The 20,434-nt window shown below is 39.5% G+C and overlaps 2 protein-coding genes across 4 annotated transcripts; both read right to left on the reverse strand.

Moving 5' to 3' along the window:
• Positions 1 to 208: 208 nt before the first annotated feature.
• Positions 209 to 5,774, reverse strand: LOC107819069 (transcription termination factor MTEF18, mitochondrial). 3 transcript variants are annotated; one of them, XM_016645142.2, is made up of 5 exons: positions 3,644 to 5,768; positions 3,253 to 3,350; positions 1,805 to 1,904; positions 861 to 934; positions 209 to 739 (listed from the first exon to the last, which is right to left on the reverse strand). In XM_016645142.2, exon 1 carries the CDS (start codon positions 5,518 to 5,520, stop codon positions 3,790 to 3,792), a length of 1,731 nt encoding a protein of 576 aa, XP_016500628.1. In that variant the 5' UTR covers positions 5,521 to 5,768; the 3' UTR covers positions 209 to 739; positions 861 to 934; positions 1,805 to 1,904; positions 3,253 to 3,350; positions 3,644 to 3,789. The 3 variants fall into 3 exon arrangements, with proteins under 3 accessions (XP_016500628.1, XP_075110718.1, XP_016500629.1); XM_075254617.1 differs by lacking the exon at positions 3,253 to 3,350 and having other exon boundaries at positions 861 to 924; positions 3,644 to 5,774; XM_016645143.2 differs by lacking the exon at positions 3,253 to 3,350 and having other exon boundaries at positions 3,644 to 5,774.
• A 1,972-nt stretch (positions 5,775 to 7,746) lies between these two features.
• Positions 7,747 to 11,254, reverse strand: LOC107819070 (UBP1-associated protein 2C). Its single transcript, XM_016645146.2, has 6 exons — positions 10,996 to 11,254; positions 9,669 to 9,825; positions 9,315 to 9,458; positions 8,763 to 8,959; positions 8,598 to 8,673; positions 7,747 to 8,329 (listed from the first exon to the last, which is right to left on the reverse strand). The coding sequence occupies exons 1-6, from the start codon at positions 11,142 to 11,144 to the stop codon at positions 7,961 to 7,963; spliced, it is 1,092 nt and encodes a 363-aa protein (XP_016500632.1). The 5' UTR covers positions 11,145 to 11,254; the 3' UTR covers positions 7,747 to 7,960.
• Positions 11,255 to 20,434: the final 9,180 nt, after the last annotated feature.

Below are 20,434 nucleotides of genomic sequence, written 5' to 3' on the forward strand. Positions count from 1 at the left end.
GCACGGTACACAAGGCATCCCGTATTCACGCAGTTTCCGAGGAACGACTGCACTCCAACGGGTATGATGTAGAGTTGTAGACAATCCACCCTAATACAAGCATTAATGGCTGCTTCCACGGCTCGACCCCGTGAGCTATAGATCACACTAAACACCGGAAAACATCTTACGAAAATGACTTCTATCATACCAAACACATTCAAAAAGGTTTTGCATGGATAAAATTGAAACTACCATTAATACAGGGGAGCTGAAACCTGCATTTTGAGGTAACAACCCTTCTTTGTTCTTGTCAGTGTATTACACATTGGCACATTCATACCGGGAAGGGAAAGCACTGAAAGTGAATGAGGACTAAGAATTCTTGATCACACTTTTTAGTGAGGAGAATATTGCGTGAATGGCGGTTCTCATATGAGAGAATCATTCCTCTATAAACAAATAAAAATGTAGTTTTTCCATGGTTGAATCAGCTGGGACAAAGGAACCAGAAGAACCATGTTTACATATTAGCAGAACAAAACTGAGTTTTCGCTGAGATACTTGTGAGCATTGACCCTAACAAACTCATAGCTGGAATGCATAGGGAAGAGTCAAAGCCTTCATTCAACCTTATTGACCTTGCTCGTTTTCTTGAAGTTAAACAGACAATTGTGCAGAATCTTGTGATTCCATAAGACCTTAGAGATTTCTTGTCGTGATGTTTACTTGTTAGAGTGATTCTGCGCTGCTTTTGGAACTGTTAAGACATTGCAGGAATGTACAAAGGCAAATAGTAAGGCTAGCACGAGTATCGAATCTATCCATCCATGAAAAAGTTAAACTATACCAGAACAAAACTTGGTCATCCATCAAATTACCTTTGATGTTGTTCACCTCCCAGCTCCGATTCCCTTATTGCGATCAACCAGAAAGATTGCCGATCTGTTAACAGCTGCAGGCAATGATCAGTGACATCAATCTAATTGATCCATCAATAATTAAGAGAAAACAACCAAAAAATTGAAAAATAGGAAAACAAGGAAAAATTAAGGTAAACATAGAATGTAAAGCTTAGGAAACTAGTTTACTTGCCCAAAATTAAATATGAAAAATTATTAATGTTATAATATCCAACATAATTTTATTTTGAGATAAAGTATGTGAGACATCTCAGGTTAATGAAATAACTATTTAACTCAATATATGTGAACTTGAATAAGGAAAAAAAAAATTGGAAAAATTGTGTTTTGACATGATTATACAGGCTTGTGTATTCCACTCTTTCATAAATATAAACATACTAATGCTATACGATATTAAGTAAAGAGTACAGCTGATTATCCCTGTATAAACAATGACCAATAACAGAACAATGCAAATTCCATGCAACTAACTGGAGGCCCCAGAAGAAAATGTGTAATGATAAAAATAGGGAACTTTATTGTTTATAAAAGATGTCTTTTTTTCCTTTTTTCCTTTAATTAGTGCTTGTATAGGAATTATGGAGAAGAATAAAACACATCAAAGTGACTATAAAACGAAGCTAGCAACAACAGAATGCATTTTTATTTTTCTGACTGCATTTTTGCTTGCGGATTGAAAGCAACATTCAGACATGAAATATCTAATCCATGAAAATATAGCAAGTAATATTCCTGTTGCCAAGGATACAACTCTAGATTGGATTGGCATGTCGTGGATGAAGGTTTTGGTTTTATGTTTGATAATAAAAGGATATATAAATGAAAAAGAAAGCCTTTTATTGATTATAGTAGTCTTAGCAGGGGATCTGTTAGTTTTCTTTATTTGTATTTATCCTCACCTCTTCCTGCATTGATCAATGTGCACAGCATGCACGCAAAGTTGGCTTTGGGTCTTCATGCTGCATGTCATATAGTTTAATACCTTGATCTGAAATGCACCTGCATGATGTTTACTGTCAAAATACACAGTGGAATGGATAGATACGAGAATGATAAAACAAGAGAACCATTTATGGGCAGAAAGGAAAATAAAACAGTGGAAAGAGAATGAAATGAAAACCATGCTAGAGTAAAGAGCATATTGGTGCCATAGCTTCACCATATACAGAATGGCAACTCAATAAAGAAGAAGAGGCAGAACAAGAGAGAGAGAGAGAGAGAGCGAGAGAGAGAGAGAGAGAGAGAGAGAGAGAGAGAGAGAGAGAGAGAGAGAGAGAGAGAGAAGGAGAGAGAAGAAGAGGTACATTCATGTCCGCAGCATACCCCAGCCACCCTTATCTAAATTCTAGTGCTATCTACAGTCTCTCCCTTCTTTTTTTTTGATACATACTATGTAGATCTCCTTTATGGTTTCCTTAACTGTTCTTATCATTTTGACTTTTTACTGTGTTTTGCTCTTTTGCTAAATACTATCTTCATAAATATCCAAGAATTCTAAGTTTTCGGTAGATGTATTTTTCCAGCCCAGTATTTGGTCGTATTCAAAATGATAACAATTCTCTTGAATTCTGGTCAATCCTACAGTTATCTAGTTACTAGATTCATCAATTATGGAGTTGACTTAAGAAACAGAAAGAAAGAAAGAAAGAAAGAAAGAAAGAAGACTTACAAACTTATTGACGTTAATAAAAGTGGCAAATTACATTCTTTATCATCTATGATGACTCAATGGTTTCTGAAAAGTCAAACTCCAGAGATGCAAAATAGAGTGCTTTGAGCATGCTATTGATCACAAGTAGGGAGTTTTCCGTGAATGCTAAGCACCAAAATGAGCCCAAAATGCCGGAATTTAGTCTTCCACTTGGCAAAAGAAAAACATTATTCTCCTACGATCTGTATTTAGTCCTGGTACAAGGACAAACAAGAGAGGCTAGCTCAAGAGTAAATTACTCTCCACCTGGAACCAGGGGTGTATCTAAGCGGGATTCCCGGGGTCACGTGAATCCATGCTCCTCTTCCAAGATCATGTATAGTAATGTTATGCTTAAAGTGTACACCCAATCTCAAAGTATCATACGATGCAATGGTTATTGGGTGCACCTTTCTAAGTGAGGTTGGGAGTTAAATCTAATGTCTATCTTTTTTTTTTCCTTTTTTTTTCTAGAATTTGCCGCACCCACGAGAGATGGGCATGCCTGGAGTCATTTCTTGCGTATTAATTAAGTATTTTTTCTTATTTTTCCTTTCTTTGTTTGGTGTATGAATTTCCAAGTCTGACACATTGAGTAGTATAGATATATACGAAAAAAGTAAAGGTTGAACCTGTAAAATTATTTCCTGGATTTACCTCTTCATAATAGTGCACCATCTTCCCAAAGTTTTGGATCCGCCTCTGCCTGGAACCTTACGGTTGTGGGTTCAAGTCACCATATCAAAAAAGAAGTCCTAGTACAAGTAAGATGGTCCTTTGTTTACTTACCAATCATAAAGCAAGTGAGAGGTCAATGTTAAGAACAGTTCATAACGGAGACGAAGAATTTTTTACCAGTATAGCAAAGCAAGTAAACACAGTTTCTCTTTTTTTTTTTTTTTTTGAATAGGCAATAAAAGCAGTTAGAAGCTATTGTCATTGGAAAAGACAGACAAGGTGAAATCAAGACAGCGAACATTACGTGCAAACGTGAACATTCTTTACAAGCCTTAATCTAGTTGAATGGTGGATCAGTAACCGGAATTACCTGGCTGGCTGCTCCTTTTCGTTTAAACACATTTAGAAATGGTACTCATCTTAACCTAAGCAGGAGACTGCTACTTTAAATAGACTTCAAGCTTCAACCTTTCCCTTGCGAATGTAGCCAGATGGAGCGACTAGGATATATATCACTTAATCAGGATATATCTCTTTTTTCAGATCTTGCCAAACTTGAAGGCCTTTAGGATGAGGGTTTACATATGCCTTCATGAATAATTTCTCTGAGGAAGCTATAATAGTGCTCAAAGCCAACTTTGAATCCACTATTCCTTCATCTCTGAGCCAATTATACATTGAAAGCCTAAGCCTGATTCTTGGAATTGTGTAGTTGAGGTAAGATGGAAACGAAACTAAAGCAGACAGCGGATAACCCAATTTATTCACAAGGAAATCAATCTTTGCTTCAAGCACCTCTTTCCTCTGATTGAGTATTTGCGGATATATTTTCAGCACTGACGTAACATGCTTTGTATCCAAACCAGCATTTACCAAACAATCAAACCTCTCCTGGAGCTCCACCCCTTTTCCTCGAAATACTTTGAGAGCTTTCTCCATTTCGCTCGAGTTCTCAGCAAAACCCAAATCCAAAAGGAACTTAGTTTTCATCATTTTGGATCTTAGTTCCTCCACAGCTATTGGCAATCGTTCAACTTTGGCTCCACGAACCAAATTCCTCAAAAATTCTGGATTCTCCTTGATCACACTACAAAGCCGCTTCTTCCCAGTATTCAGGATAGTCAACAGGCTGGTAGCTTTCTTCAAAACACACGACCCTAGCAATGTAGGGTGAGAATGAACAATACTTCCTATCTCTAGGACAGACATCTCAATTTCAATCAAGAACTGGTAGCATTGCCGCATATTGAATACAAATTTCGTTACTGGAATTTGTGGGAAGTGTAGAAATACATCAAGTAATTCGGGCTTCTGAAAACCAAATTTCAACAAGAATCCAATTAGCGAAAATGTAGTATGTCCGGAACAATCAAACAGGAGACCAGGAATTTGACATATTAGTTTTCCTAATTGTTCATCAGTAAACCCCAACCTGTTGAAGAAGCACATGAGCTCGAATAACTGGTTCCAATTGAAGGAATTTCCATTCAACTGCTCCTCAATCCAACTGTATTCAACTCCCGCTCCCTTCAATTTCTCAACAACTTCAAAAAATTCATTATGTACATTCCCAATCAAAAGATGCGGACTTGCACTAACAAGCTTAACTACAGCAGACTGATCTAGCCCAACCCCGTGAAAAGAACGAAGTTTCGAGTCCAGCTCTCCAGGATCATATCTAAAAACTTCTGGAGCTTCAGCAAAAATCCTTCCTATCTTATTTCGCGAAATACCATAATTACACAAGACGTGATAGCTATCGAGCAACCTCTGATCATCGTTCAAGAACATCAAATCTCTGGGAAGGAATGCCAAGTACTGAGAAGGTTTCAGACCAATGCTCTCAAAGAATGGTTCAAATTCATTGATTGGATGGTATCGCAAGAATCGAGTTAAAGAATGACGAATATCAGTCTCACTATCCACTCTTTCTAACAACTTGGAAAGGAAAAAGGGTGAGTTTTTACTCATGTGTTCAGCATCCATAAACTGCAAACTTCTTGTGGAATGCAAGTACTCTAACAAAGCAGCTTGTGCTTCTTTCCTCACCGCACGAGGTATATGACATTCTTCTTCTAATTTAGATTTAGCAGATTTTTTAGTTGCATAAAACCTAACCTTTTCAGCAATGTGGAACGACCCACTTGCCCAAAGAATCGATTTTGATGATTTAGAATGGTTAAAAACAAAATCAAAAGAAACCCATTTGAGAATTAATGGAGTTCTCAGTTTCTGTAAATGGTTCATGGCTAATGGTATCTGTGTTTTATGCAGTAAAGCAATGGACACAGAACAAGAAATATGCTTATTCAAGAAATGCCTTACCTTGAGACTTGTGGGATATTGGCTTTGGATTCTGAGGGGAAAAGGGGTTTTGAGCTTTGACAACAATGACGTATGCTGATTCTATAGCAAGGTGAAAGCCATTCGAGGAGCTCAAGTTTGATGACCTCAGAGTTGTCAAAGCAGAACTTCAGGGAGAGAAGTCGTTTCTCTGTGCCAAAATCGAAAAGGGTTTTAGGACTGGTAGGTAATGTGGTAGTTTTAAAAGAAATTCGGGTCATTCTTGTCAATTTGCAAAAACTATCTCTTGAGGGTGGTTTGGTTACGAGGATAAAGGACAATTATAAATGATGTTGTTTAGGTCCATAATAAATTACTATTTTATCTTTGACATACTCAATAAAGAAATACGAACTCCTATAAAAAAAAATGTATTCACTAATGTAACCTTAATTAATTGTTACCTTGACACATTGTAATGTGTAAATAAGGGCAAATTTTGAAAATATAAAAATTAATTCCTTCTTGATTATGTAAATAAACACTTATTTTGGACCAAAATAAAAAGGTAAAATGATCGCTTATTGTGAACCAAAGAGTATAAAGTAGGGATTATTTTATTTCGATATAAATAATTCTTAGGATTATTTTTATTGCAATTGTGGTATTATTTTTATACAATACTCATGCGGGATAACAATTCTGAGATTATTTATCCCATAATAAAATGATATAGTTGTTTTTCTCCACTCTTCTAAAAAATCTTTTAAGAAAGTCAAGGTTAAAATTAGAATTATCTAGCATAAAAATAAACATATATTTTTGTATTATACACTACATATTTGGTACCTGTAAAAGTATATTTATTAAATAAATCGTCATTACGTAATCCTCAAATTATAACCATCACATTATTATCCTAGTATAACCTGTTCATAGACAAACCACCCTGAGTTTATTTGTTTTAATAATTATTTGTGTTACTTGGCATTACTGGACTTGGAAGGATCCTCTGGCCAGATTGGTCCAATACATTAATGCTCACAAGAATACTGAGGTCTCTGAATTTATAGATAGGAGGCATGTAACCAAACAAATCTCTGCTCAATATTATCCCACCTTGAGAAGTGGTCTTCACTATTAGGAACAACATCCAGATACAGAAAGCCAAGGCATATCATCCCATCTGGACTCTAAATCCCAAAGGTGACTTCACCTACAGATCAATCTGGAAAAAGATGAGGAAGCAAGAGGGAAGGGCACTCACATATTATCGGCTGATTAACCCATTTTTTTTTATCCGTATTAAATATGAGTCGGGTTGGATAATTTATCCGTTTTTTTGCATTATCTGTTCTCAACCCGCACATATCCGATTCAACCAGCCTATTTGTCACCCCTAGCTAAGGCTAACAGTTTGATTCACGTAATTTAATGCCTCCTCTTTGTTATTTGTGGGAATATAAAGAGTAGATGAATTGCTAAGTTTGAAGAGATTAACATGCCAACTAGAATTATTATTCAACAGGTGTGTAGATTTATGTTTATTTCTAAGGTTAAATTTCCCCAAACATGAAGTGGTTAGTGGCTTAGTACCCTGCAATTGAAGGAAAATCAAGTTCTCTCGTCGGGTAGACCAAGCCAGGGCCAAGTTGCTTCAAACTTAATAAAGATGGTTGTAGTAAGGATAACCCAGGAAATTTAGGTCGTGAGTTATCAGGAATGAAAATTTAGGTGGTGGAGTTATCAGGAATGACAACGGTGATGTCCTTTGAGCTTTTTCTGACTTCTATGGGCAATGCAACAATAACATAACTGATGCCAAAGCAATATTACAAGGAACTATCCAAGGAAAGAATCAGAGGCCACACCCTCTTTCGTATTCGTGTTCTATCTATGTACTAGGATGTTAGCTTATAGCTGATACCAGAGACCTGCACCTCCACGTTGTCTAAAACTTCTAGAGCGCGTTTGGATTGGCTTATTTTAAGTACTTTTAAGCCAAAATAACTTTTAAGCCATTTTGTAGTGTTCGGATAAAGTTAAAAGAGCACTTTTAAGCACTTATTTTTAAGCTAAAATGACAAAAACAAGCCAAAAGTCAAAAGCTAGAATTCCTAACTTATGGCTTAAAAGCTATTTTGGCTTAAAAGTCACTTAAAATAAGCCCATCCAAACAGGCTCCTAGTCTTTTAACTAACTTCCATGAGTAAAATCTAATCTTACATTCAGGTCATTTACTACATATTCTCTTCTAAGCTAAAAAATGTATGTATTCTAACAGTAAGAAAGAATACACAACATCAAATACATGGCACAGGTACTTTGAAGCGACTAGCACAAAGTAGCTATATAATTAGACAACAAACTGAGGCCAATACTACTAGGATTCAGGTGCCGGTACTCATTGCTTTCCCATGTAGTATGGATAACCTCCAAAAGAAGCTGGTGTTGTTTGAGGCTCTTGCTTAACAGGATACTGGGGGTAAGGAAATTGAGCCTGGCCCGAGTATGGAGGAGCTGCACCTGGTTGACTTGAGTATGTTGAGTTTGTGTAAGCAGCTGGTTGACTTGAGTATGTTGAATTTGTGTAAGCAGCCATTGCTTGCGGATAACCGTAACCAACAGGTGCTGCCGGGCCGGAATGCGTCTTCTGAGCTTGTGGATACCCAGGTGCCAATGGCATGGACATTGGCACCATAGTTGCTCGTACCTGGGACTGAGTAACTTTACCCTTGTGATTATCAGCAAGCTTCACAGTAAGATTCCTGCCCTGCAACCATAATAAATAAACATAAAATCTTTAGACGACAAATAAGTTGGAAATCTTAATTGTACCAGCAACACGTAACAATCATTATCTATTTCATTCTATAATAACAAAATTTTCCTAGTTCAATACTTCACCGAGCACCAGTACTACTCTTAGCAAGGAGACCATAATATTCACAGCATTGAAAATGTCTCATTATATACTGTATGCAGAATAGTACAAAACTTATGAGCATCATCTGTAGAAAGATAGCTGACCGTCTCCTTACCCCAAGAATCCTTTGTGGATCGTTTAGAGCTTTCTTTGCACCCTCAACCGTCTTGTATGTGACAAAACCAAAACCACTTCATACAAAATTACAAACTTGTTAGAGATATGCTAACAGACGGAACAGTTTTATTATTTATTATGCAAACAGAGAAGTATCTCTTACCGTGATGTCTTCGTGTCCTTGTTATATGCAACTGAACCTTCTTCTATCTCACCATGCCTACTAAAAAAGCTGAGCAACATCTCACTTGTTGTGTCTGATGATAAACCTCCAATATACAGCTTCCTTTGGGCTTGGTCAGCGGTAACAGTAGTACTGCTTAAACCTTCACAAGCGAGGTTACAAACAGCCATGCGACCCTGCACAGGTATGTTAGCAAAGAAAACTTTACATCTCATTTATCTTGAGTCAAGAAGGTCCAAACGGTAAGTGAGATATTGAGATATCCTGTGTTTTGATAGGTAAGTTTTACTTCAAGAACTTAAGTTCAACACATGCTTCAGAGTTTGTTTCACTTAATCCAAATTGCAGAGTATCTAGCTACAGTAGGCCTACAAATACTTCTTGAAAAGAGAGTGAAATATTAGCATAAAGCAATTCTTTTGATTATTATTATTATTGTTAGCATCAAGCAATCGACATAATAAAACTACATATAAATTTCCAACAAAGTTCAAATATCAAGACAACATAATCAAAGAATCAAGTGTTTACATCTATCATCTTGCTTGGTGCTTTAAGGGCCATCTGAGCAGATTCCACGTCTTTATAAGTGATGAAACCATAGCCACGTGATACTCCAGTTACTTTGTCAGTAATCACAGCACCCTCTTCAATTTCACCATGCTCTGTAAACGCCTGCGGACACAATCATCCTTAATGATGCTATTTGAAACATGCATGCATTTGCTGAATGTTTGAGAGAGGTCACATCAAATAGATTCAATAAAAGATAAAAGAAGGTGACATGAAACTTCATGACCACAATCCTTTAAAGGACTCATATCATCATTTGCACAATCACCAAGAGAACACAAAGTCACAAGCACCAAACAGCAATGCACTCACAGCACACAAAGTTTCTGATGTAGTATTCCAAGCTAAACCACGGACAAAAAGCTTTCGAAGAGCTGGATCTGCACTTGCAACACTATCTTTATTATTTGATTGTTCTGCGCTTGCAACACTTTTAATTTCTTCTGCAATAGAAGGGTATTGTGACCCTCTTCACGCCAAACATGCAAACAAGCACACATGCACAATGTCAATTCACACCACACACAATTACGAGGAACATAAAAAAATGTCCCCCTAGCACGAGCACATAACCTAACGAGCACCATCAAAAGAAAATAGGATATACTCAAACTGAACCATAAGACTAGTGCTAACATGAAAGACCAAACTGCACTAAACCCTACATTAAACTTCGCTCAAAATAGGAAAAAATAAGATTGTAAGTATGTTTTTAATATTGTTCCACTTCCCGCCATAGGCAAATAAGTGATTCAATGTTCAATGTGAAGAATTTCTGCTAGTCAAGATTGAGCGCTAAAATCAATACTTTTTTAAAAAATCAGATGTAAACTCAATAAGAAGGCCAAACGATAATCATGAGATAGTGTATATGACATATACTACTTATACTTAGGCATGTGATGAAATTTTCAATGATAGGTCACCGACGTGTTACTATTAGCACTAAAGTCTTTGATTCCTGATAACACAGATGTTTCCTCATTCGACACATTCAACCAATAACTTAAACCTTGAAGAAGCCCGGCCCCTCTCTACTTTCATTAAACGGCTTTAACCCTGTTATATAACTTGAGAAATTATAAAACCATATTCTCCATCAATGGTCCACCAAGTTTCCTTCAATAATTTAATTCTGACCAGTAACTGAGGACATGATTAACTTGCCTATAAGAATCAAAAGCTCAGCTCCAACTTCTTCTCATTTAACAAAAAGAAGTTCTTCTCAGACAGCCAAAGTGTTACAGCTAAATTATACTCTCTTTAAGTTTGTCCCCGAAAGAATCATTTATAGCCACACATTTAGATGATTTATAGCCACACAAATGTGTATTACTTATTTTAGGGTACAAATTTCAAAAGTCTTTAATTTGAAACTCTGTGCTTAATCAAATACCGCCCCTAAATCGGGACGAAGTATCTCACGAAAAAAAATGCCTCTATATATTACACACACTTCATGATAAAAGCAACTAAAGGGCTTTTCAGAATTGGAAAAAGCAACCAACTTTTAGCATTTATTACTACGGAACCCTTCATCCCAATAAACATCCCCAATACTTACCTTGTAAAAATTCAAAAAAGAAAAAAAAACAGAAAAAAATGGAGAAATATCACCAAGAAAATTAAAAATACATACAGTTTAGCGAGAAGATCAACAAGCTGGGGTTTAGCAAAATGATCAAGCAAAGACCGCAATTCTTCTACTGATAATGATGATGTTGAGTTAGAATCACTTTGACCATTATTGGCCATTTCATCAAGCTTCCTCTTCTTCAACTCCTCCATCTTCTCTTTTTGCAGTTAATATTGACTTGTTGGAGTTGGAGAGGTGGAATTACAAAACAGTGTGTGTGTGCCCTAACATCTAGAACCAAGTAATGAACCCTATTGGTTCCCCTCCCCATCGCATCTCAAAAAAGATAAAATAGTTTATTGTATTTTTCGCCCTACAAGTTTCTTCAATCTTCTCTTTACTCTCACAAGTTTTTTTATGCCTTTTGGTCCAAATATATATATATATATATTATTTTTTTAAGAAAGTGTTTATTTTAGAGATAAGCTATTTAGCTAAGTTTTTAGAAGAAGAAAAAAACATTTGTGTAGTGACAGAAGTTGAAAAAATAACTTTTTTCCAAAAACACTTTTGAAACCTTGCCAAGCACAACTTGTTACTCCAATATTAGTAAAATTGCTTTTTAAATTAATCAAAGTGAAATTCTTCAAAGAACTTTGTCGAATAGCACTAGTGATAAAAAGTACTTTTTAAAATAAGTAGATTGTAGGAAATTAGCCAAATATAAACATATTTTCTTCAGACTTACATAGACTCTAAGAGGCATTTTCACATGCATTGCATGTGAATGCACTATTTTCGTTGCCAACATTATTGAGCACTTCATCGGACAAGTGCAATCTGATTGCACTAGCCGCCTTTTTATCTATGGCCGCCCAATCCTCAACTTTCACAAATTTGGGCTTGGTCTTTTTTTCCATCTAGTGCAATGTTTAACCCTTCTTGGATGAGTAAGTCCTTTATCCTTCTTTGTCATATGAAGAAATCTCCATTACCAATTGTTGGAAAAATACACACTTGCAAGAAATAATCCTCTTTGGATTTTTCCACATCATTACCATACCGCTCAAACTCTATATTTTTCTTCATATAGTATTTTGCTACTCTGCTAATTGTTCTTTGTTTGGTGTGTCTTAAGACTGAAGGAGAGGTGAAGAACCTCTCAAGGATATGAGTGATGTCATTAATAATATTAAACTTAACCAAACTTGTCTTCTTCTTTGACTTTTCCTTGCCAGTCAAATTTTTATTTGACAAAGCATGGATCTGGATGGTGCAATTCTTACCAAAAGAAAAAACTTTTCTTTCACATGTATTATATGGGATGGATCCAATACATTTAAGCATTACTATGGCATCAGATATGCTTCTGATACACTATTTTATTTAAAAGACTATGCTAGGGAGGTTTATCTCCACAAGAAAAACTTATCCCTACAAGAGAATATCGTAGTGATCTGGACGGTTTTCCATCATGCCACTGCAAATGTATTCACTATTTGGGGAACCTACCTAAAAGAGGTTTGGACTAAGGAAATGGCCAATACAAACATAAGTTTTATTGTCAAATTGTGTCATAGTGGTGTATGGATCAAAATCTGATCAAGGGGACCTCGCCTGAAAGAGGACTGTAAGCACGTGATTTTTGCTTCGCGGGAATTACTCCAAAAAAAAAAAATCCTAAGTGTCTTTTGTCATTGAGTGATTGTATTTAATTTCATCTTTAATTTTTACAAAGTTTTATTTTTAGGAATTTTTAATTTTGTTAATTGGGTTGCAAGGAAAAGGTTGTGGGAAAATCGGATTGGGCCCCAAAGTGAGGCCCAACACCAGCACACAGGTCCAGTCCAAACACAGGCTGCCCGGGCACGTCCCAAACAACGTCGTATCAACGCCTCAATCTGAGCCGTTGATTCATTGCAATCAAACGGTCCAATGCGGCCCCTACTAAGTCCAAACGACGCCGTTTTAGGCGAAATTGATCTGAGCCGTCCAAACCCATCGATCCAACGGATCCAAGCCCTCCCCTAGACCCGTCAAATCTGATCCGATCCATTCCCCTACCCGGTCTCAACCCACCATCACCCCCCGAACGATGTTGTCCCTCTTCAATGAGTAGATCCTGGCCCTTGATCTCACATGATCCGACGGCCAGGATCTAAACCTCAAAATCATATATAAAGCCCAACTTGGTCACCCCGCCCCCTATCCAAAACACCCCCGGCTTCATCGTCTCCCTGATCAACCCTAACACCCAAACCCTAGCCGCCACCCCACCCTTTCGCCTGAAAGACGGCGGCAACGGTGCCGTTGGCCATGAGTCTAACACCCCTGAACCACCATGACCCCCCCTCTCCAAATCCACACTCAGCTTACCTCGAACCTTCCCCGAACGTCTCGAATCTTCATTCGAAGATCCGAGACCAAACCTAGATCTACACCAAACCACCCCATATTCACCCTAGTCACTCCCCTAACGTCCCTCAGGCCCTAATCAGCTTTGGTTCCGGTCAAATGCAAGCAGAACTTGTCGAATCCCAAATCTGAGTTCAAGAACCCTAAAAAACCAAACCTGTTTCGTTTGAGGTACACGATCAATACTGTCCATGTAACTTGAAAGTTGAGCATGAATACAAAAGAGAAGAATTGAAGATTGTTCATTTTTAGACATAGCTTGTATACTGAATATCACGGAATGTATAGTAGTTTTACATTTCTGTTTGGATACTTGAGTTAGCTCTCATACATAGCAAATGCCAATGGTAGGGTAACTTGATATTTTATTATGTGTGTAGGTTGACAGATAAAAGGTTTGACAGTATAATAGGCTATAGCTCAGAAATGAGCTATGTCTGTGATTAGCATGTCCATTAATGCATGAAAACTATCCATCATTAGTTAAACCTCCTTCCCTTTTGATAAACTGCCTTATTATAATTGATAAACCACACCTTTAGAACAAATAACACAAGTTTACGGTCTCAACCTCATGAAGGTCGAGCCCAAGTTGAAACGGACCAAGCAGGCCCTCGTCAGAAAGTCAGTGGCCCAGGATTGGCCAACCCCGCACAAGCTGGGTTTGGGCCCATGAGATTCGATCGCGTGTCCGTAGGCGTGGCCCTGTTTCTGAATTTTGTAAAAGTATTCGGAATCCTGCTGTAAATAACCGGCAAGCATGTAATTAACTAGGGCTATTTCTGCTTTCGATTAGTAGAGACAAACGCGACAAGAAACGTAGCTGCTATAGGATATCCTTTTAAAATAAAGGCGGGATGAGCCTCGACAAATAAAAACGCACAAGATGCGGGGCCCTCGTTCAATGTATATATCAAAGCGTTCAGTTTTCCAGGGCGGGTCGTTTAGCAAATTTCACGGCCCCACCCAAAGTAATGACACGCTAGTCGCTTTAGGCGCGTATTTAATAATGCTATCTCCTTAAACTCGGGTGCACATTTATGTGACCCAAATCCAAATCTCAACAGAATCGAAATGTGTCTCTAATCACGGGTATATTGATTATGGCGTGGCCCGAGATGCATTTCCATGACGTTGCAAATTCTTTAATAATAAATGAGACGAGCCTCGACAAATAAATGTACAAGTCATGGGGCCCTCTAAATATATATATATATTGAAGTACTTAGAATTCGGGACAGGCCGTCTAGCGAATTTTACGGCCTTCTCCAAATAACAACACACTAGTTGCTTAGGCACGCTTTTAATAACCTATTTTCCTTAACTCGGGTGCACATTTATGTGACCCAAATCCAAATCTCAACCGAGTCAAGATATGTCAACAACCACGGGTGCATTGATGTAACGTGATTCGAGATATGTTTTCACAACGTTATAATCCCTTATAAAAATAATAATAATAATTATGAAAGCGGTAAAAAGCTAAAATTTGCACATAAATTCGTATTAGTATAAAATCAGATAATCAGGCCGAATATAACAGTTGAGCGACCGTGCTAGAACCACGGAACTCGGGAATGCCTAACACCTTCTCCTAGGTTAACATAATTCCTTATCCGGATTTCTGGTACGCAGACTGTAATATAGAGTCATTCTTTTTCCTCGATTCGGGATTAAAATTGGTGACTTGGGACACCCTAAATCTCCCAAGTGGCGACTCTGAAATAAATAAACAAATCTCGTTTCGATTGTCCTTTAAATGGAAAAAACTCCCTTGCACCCCTGCGGGGCGGAAAAAGGAGGTGTGACAGCTCTGGCGACTCTGCTGGGGATTTCTAAACCCAGAACCACTGGTTCAGGGTTAAGAATTCGAGCTTAGAATAATTGTTATTATTTGGCTTTATTTATTATCTGATTTTATTATATGTTTTAACCTAAATGTGCAAAATGATGTTTTTACCGCTTTGATATTATCTGAACTGTATATATAAACTGTGCCGAAACCCCTCTCTTCTCTCTCTTGAGGAGTGCACGCTGGTCGTGGCTTCTTTCTGTTAGCGTCATATACCAAAATAGAACGAGGATTCGGAGGAGTTGCAAAACCGGATGGCCTTTTGGTTACCGGTACACAGCTCCCATCCTCGGCTCGAGTTGTCCGCTCGGGTAAGCCAGGTCTAGAACAAATACCCAGGTTTTAAACTTAGCATAACAAAGCCTCATGCCGGATCCCTAGTAGGAACGCTTATTCGCATCATGTGCATTTGACTTAGGGGACTCAACACAGGGGTTGGGTCCGTCTAGGACTAGCAACCTAAAATGAAAGACCATCCTGCTACATCCTGTTTGCTTTATGCATTTACTTGTTTCAGACTTGCATGCTGACCGACTTTTGAATATCGGGAATGTTGTGAAAAAAAAGGAAAAAAAGAGAGGAAGTAACGGTTAGGGAATTAATTATTTTCGGAAAAACCAATACCCAAAAACGGTTGAAACTCTGCCGGAATTTTGAGAAAATAAACAAAATGTGTCTTATTAATTTGTTTTATTAAAAGCCAAAGAAAATAGAAAAGAGAGAAAAAAAAGAGTCTTTGTTTTATTTTGAACGGAAAAGGAAAAATAGTTTGTCATGAGAAATATGGTTTCCAAAATTTGGTTTATGTTTTCCGCCCGAACTACGTCAGTTTGATTCTCGCAGGGTGTGAGATACGTAGGCAACCCCCATCGGGCCCAACTTACTTTTTCAAAAATAGGTACAGTCCAAAAGAACAAAAGTTTTGAAATAGTCAAGGTGACATCATGCTTTTCAGAAACAACCAAAATTCGTTTTTCTAGGAAAGAGAGGTGTGTCAATTTGGTATTTGAGTCAAATAAGTCTGGATCTTTGCTTAATCACCCCCAATAAACATGCAGAATGAGCATAAGTCCAAGTTTGCCAGTAATAGTTAGGAGCAAAATCCCTCTGGAGGTGCGATTATGGTGGGAGGATTTGGAAAAGTCAGAGCAAGACAAGATCAAACTGCACCTGGAAGGTCTGGCTAATCTGTTGAATGTCAGGCCCCGATGCGACATCATAAAGGCTTTGGTTACATTTTGGGACCCGGCCCACAACGTATTCCGCTTCTCGGATTTTGAACTCACCCCAACCTTAGAAGAAGTGGCAGGTTACATGGACGTCACTGAAGGTTTGAGACACAAATACCTGATCGCTCCAAGAGCTGTGAATTCACACAAATTCATGGATCTGTTGAAGATAAGCAAGGGAGTCCCATACGCTGAACTGGATAGAGGTTTTTCTACCCTGCAATTCATATACCAGAGGTACGGGCACATAGGAGGATTCAATGATCCAGAAAGTGGTGTCTGCAGTAGAGGAAATCTGGCAAAGTGGAATGAGCATAGGCGGTTCGCTTTCATGGTGGCATTATTGGGCATTGTGGTGTTTCCCCGAAAAGATAGAAATATCGATCTGAAGGTGGCTGTAATCGTCAAAGTCCTGATTACCAACGATAAAAGCATCCTTGCTCCTATGGTAGTGTCGGAAATATACCGAGCCCTCACGGCTTGTAAGGCCGGGACAGACTTCTTCGAAGGGTGCAACTTGTTATTACTGATGTGGATGATCGAACACTTGTGTCTCCATCCTCAGTGTATGTGCTACATGTCTACAAACGAGGACTGCATCGAAGGTTATAACCTGAGGGTTTCAGGTTTCCGATTACCAGAAGAGTTTGAAGAATGGATATCCTATCTCCGGGCCATCACTGCAGAACAAGTAAATTGGACTTTGGGTTGGCTTCCTGTGGAAGAAATTGTATACATGCCCGCCACTGGTCCTCACTTCCTCTTAATGGGACTTAGAGGTATTCAGCCTTATGCCCCTTACAGGGTGATGAGGCAATTGGGAAGGTGTCAGGTGGTGCACCCGGACGAAGATCTCAGCACTTATGCAGTCGAGGTCAATAGTGACGGCCAATTTCCTGAAAAGACAGTTCGTTGAATATGGGGTGAATGCCAGTACCTGACGGCAAATACTCGGGTAGGTGATGTATCTAGAGGTGAAGTCTCGCCGGCCTATCTCGCTTGGCATAATAAGAAGAACATTGCAGAGCGGCCAACCAAACGGCCTCACCTCCAAGATTTTGTTGAGTCATCACAAGAACAATGGGGCTGGCGCGCAAAAGAGGAAGGTTACCGGGTTGAAATAGGGAAGCTAAAGCGACAAGTTGAAAGGCTTGTATTTGAAAACAACGTGCAAGTCGCCTCGGAGCAGGCTGAAAGAAACAAGCTAGACCAAGAGAACCAGACCCTGAAGGCCCGCCTTCGTCAAGCCAGTAAGAGTAACATTGACCGACAGAAGCGTCGCTCCGACGAAAGATTGATAGCGAGTTTGAGAAATCAGGTCATCCAAAGCCAAGAAGAATTAGAACAATCAGAAGCTTGCATAGCAAGGATGAAGGTCAAATGGGCAAAAGGTACAATGGCCCGGAGGCAGCGTCTGCAACAGGTCATAAGGGATTATGAAATGAGCATCGGGATATTAAGGGAAACGAACTCCACTCTACATGATCGGATCATCAAATAAGCACGAGACGCTCAGGCCGACAGAAGATGTTGTTACGATGCAATGGCCTGCATGGAGAGACAAATGGAGATGTTCCAGGATCGACTTGCCGACAATGTTCAAGAACTGGGATTAAAGAACCGGCAAATAAAGCAATTGTTCGCTGAAAGGGACAACATTCGAGGAAGGATCGACGAGATTGGGTACTACATCTACATGAGATGCCTAGCATGCGAGCAAATGCCTCGGAAAACCCTCCTTGATTCCATCATGGGCTGCGTCCATCGGATCATGAACGAATTGAGAAGCTTGCAGAAAGACCTTACACCTAGGGCCGCGAAAGGGCCGAAAGATGCCTCGTGGGCCCCTAAATTGGAAAATTAATCTTTGGTCGAGTCCTGTTTATTTGGCTTTGTTACTTTCCCATATGTTGTTTTCCTTTTAATATAATAGGGTTAAAAAACTGTGGAGTCTGTACTGTTGCTATTCTTCGTTTGAAGTAATTTGTAATAGCAAACTTTGATAATGAAATTAAGTGACTCCAGAAGAATTTTTATGTGTCTTTACTTTAAGGCAGAACTATGCCTGGTCTGATTCGCGCGGGGACATGATACGTAGGCAATCCCCATAAGATTCGACCGTTTTTAATAAAGAAAGAAAGAAATACAAAAAATACAGGGTTTCCCAAAGTACTTTAAAAAGGGACAAATGAGCAAGCCGGGATGACGCATGTTGTTTGAAACAAAGCATGTAGAAACGGTTAACTGCCTAGGAGCATTGCATCCTCTATGTGTTATGATCAAATCTGTTAAACTCTAACACTAACAAAGTTTGTTGTTGTCTGATACCAGACAGTTAGTTGTTAAAGAATTCTGGCAACACACCCTTACCAAACCAGATCCAAAGGACCGGTAGCAACAAGCATGACTACTTCAGAGAATAGTAACGAGGAAGAAAGGCCGATGAGCCAATTGTTAAAAGAAGCAATGGAAAAGATTGAAAGGATGGGACTAGAGATGAATGCAATGCAGCTAGCTTTAGCCAAAGCACAAAAGAGCCCTGAGCCACTGGGGCACATGCCGGAATACCCTCACTCCGGCCCTTCAACAAGCCTCCCGAATACTCGTTATCATCAGGAAAGAAGCCCCCATGATTCCCAAGCTCCACCACCCCATCAACCTCTCCCAACACCAAATATTCCCACTTTTGTGACTTTTGTGGGACCCACATCAGCCACCTTGCAAAGAACGACCAGCGAGTCATTGTTTCAGGCCCACGATATGCAATACTATCCCCCTGAGCCTACATTCCATGTCCCCGAACCACAGGCCTACAATCCGCACTTGGAGGTAGCGGCAGAGATTGAAAAGCCGGTTAAAACCCCTGAACAGGATGAGGTATTGAGAAAGTTCAAAAGCCTGGAGCAGTCCTTCAGGAACCTGCACGGATTGGGCAACCAAGTCAGCGTGGCTTACAAAGATCTATGCCCTTTCCCGGACGTCCAACTCCCGGCTGGGTTCAAGATGCCTAAGTTTGATTTATATGAAGGGCACGGTGATCCCATGGCACATTTGCGAGGATTCTGTAGCAAAATGAGAGGGGCAGACGGCAAAGATGAGCTGCTGATAGCTTATTTCGGCCAAAGTCTAAGCGGATCTGCACTAGAATGGTATACCAGGCAGGATTCCAGCAAATGGTACACTTGGAATGATCTGGCGCAGGCTTTCGCGGGTCATTTCCAATACAATCTCGAGATAGTCCCTGACCGTCTCACATTATTGAGGACCGGGAAGAAAACCGGGGAAAGTTTTCGCGAGTTCGGGTTCCGCTGGAGAGAGCAAGCGGCCAGAGTCGATCCTCCCATGAGAGAGGGAGAGATGGTGGACTATTTCTTACAAACATTGGATCCAACCTACTTTGGTTACTTGGTGACAACAGTTGGAAAATCCTTCAACGAGGTGGTGAAGATAGGGGTCATGATAGAGGAGGGTCTGAGGTCTGACAAAATCCTGAATTACTCAGCACTCAAGGCAACGACCCAGGCTAATCAGAATGGCACGAGAGGTGCGCTGAGAAGAAAGAAAGAAGAAATTGCCACGATCGAGGCAGGCAGTTGGTCGGGGTCTGGCAGGCCACACTACAACCAACCCAGACCTCACAGGCCAAGCTACCCATACAACCCACCACATCACTACTATCCACCCCAAGAACCGCATTTTACCGTCCATCAAGCCCAGACATACACCCAACCTCCGGTTCGTCCATAATGGCGCGCACCAGCTCCCCACAATACATACCCAGCTCCACATAATACCTACCCACCACCACAAAATACCTACCCTCCACCAAGAGCATACAACAGCCCTCCAGGGACGGGATTTCGAGGGAGTCAAGCTGCTAAGAATGATAGGCTACAAAAACATAGAGCCTTTACTGAGCTAGGAGAGTCCTATACCGCCGTATTCCACAAATTGAGACGGTTGGGTTTGGTGAGTCCTGTCGAACCTAGAGAGCAAAACCCCTCAT

This window comes from Nicotiana tabacum, chromosome 6, assembly GCF_000715075.1.
Source record: "Nicotiana tabacum cultivar K326 chromosome 6, ASM71507v2, whole genome shotgun sequence".
Taxonomy (NCBI): Eukaryota; Viridiplantae; Streptophyta; class Magnoliopsida; order Solanales; family Solanaceae; genus Nicotiana; species Nicotiana tabacum.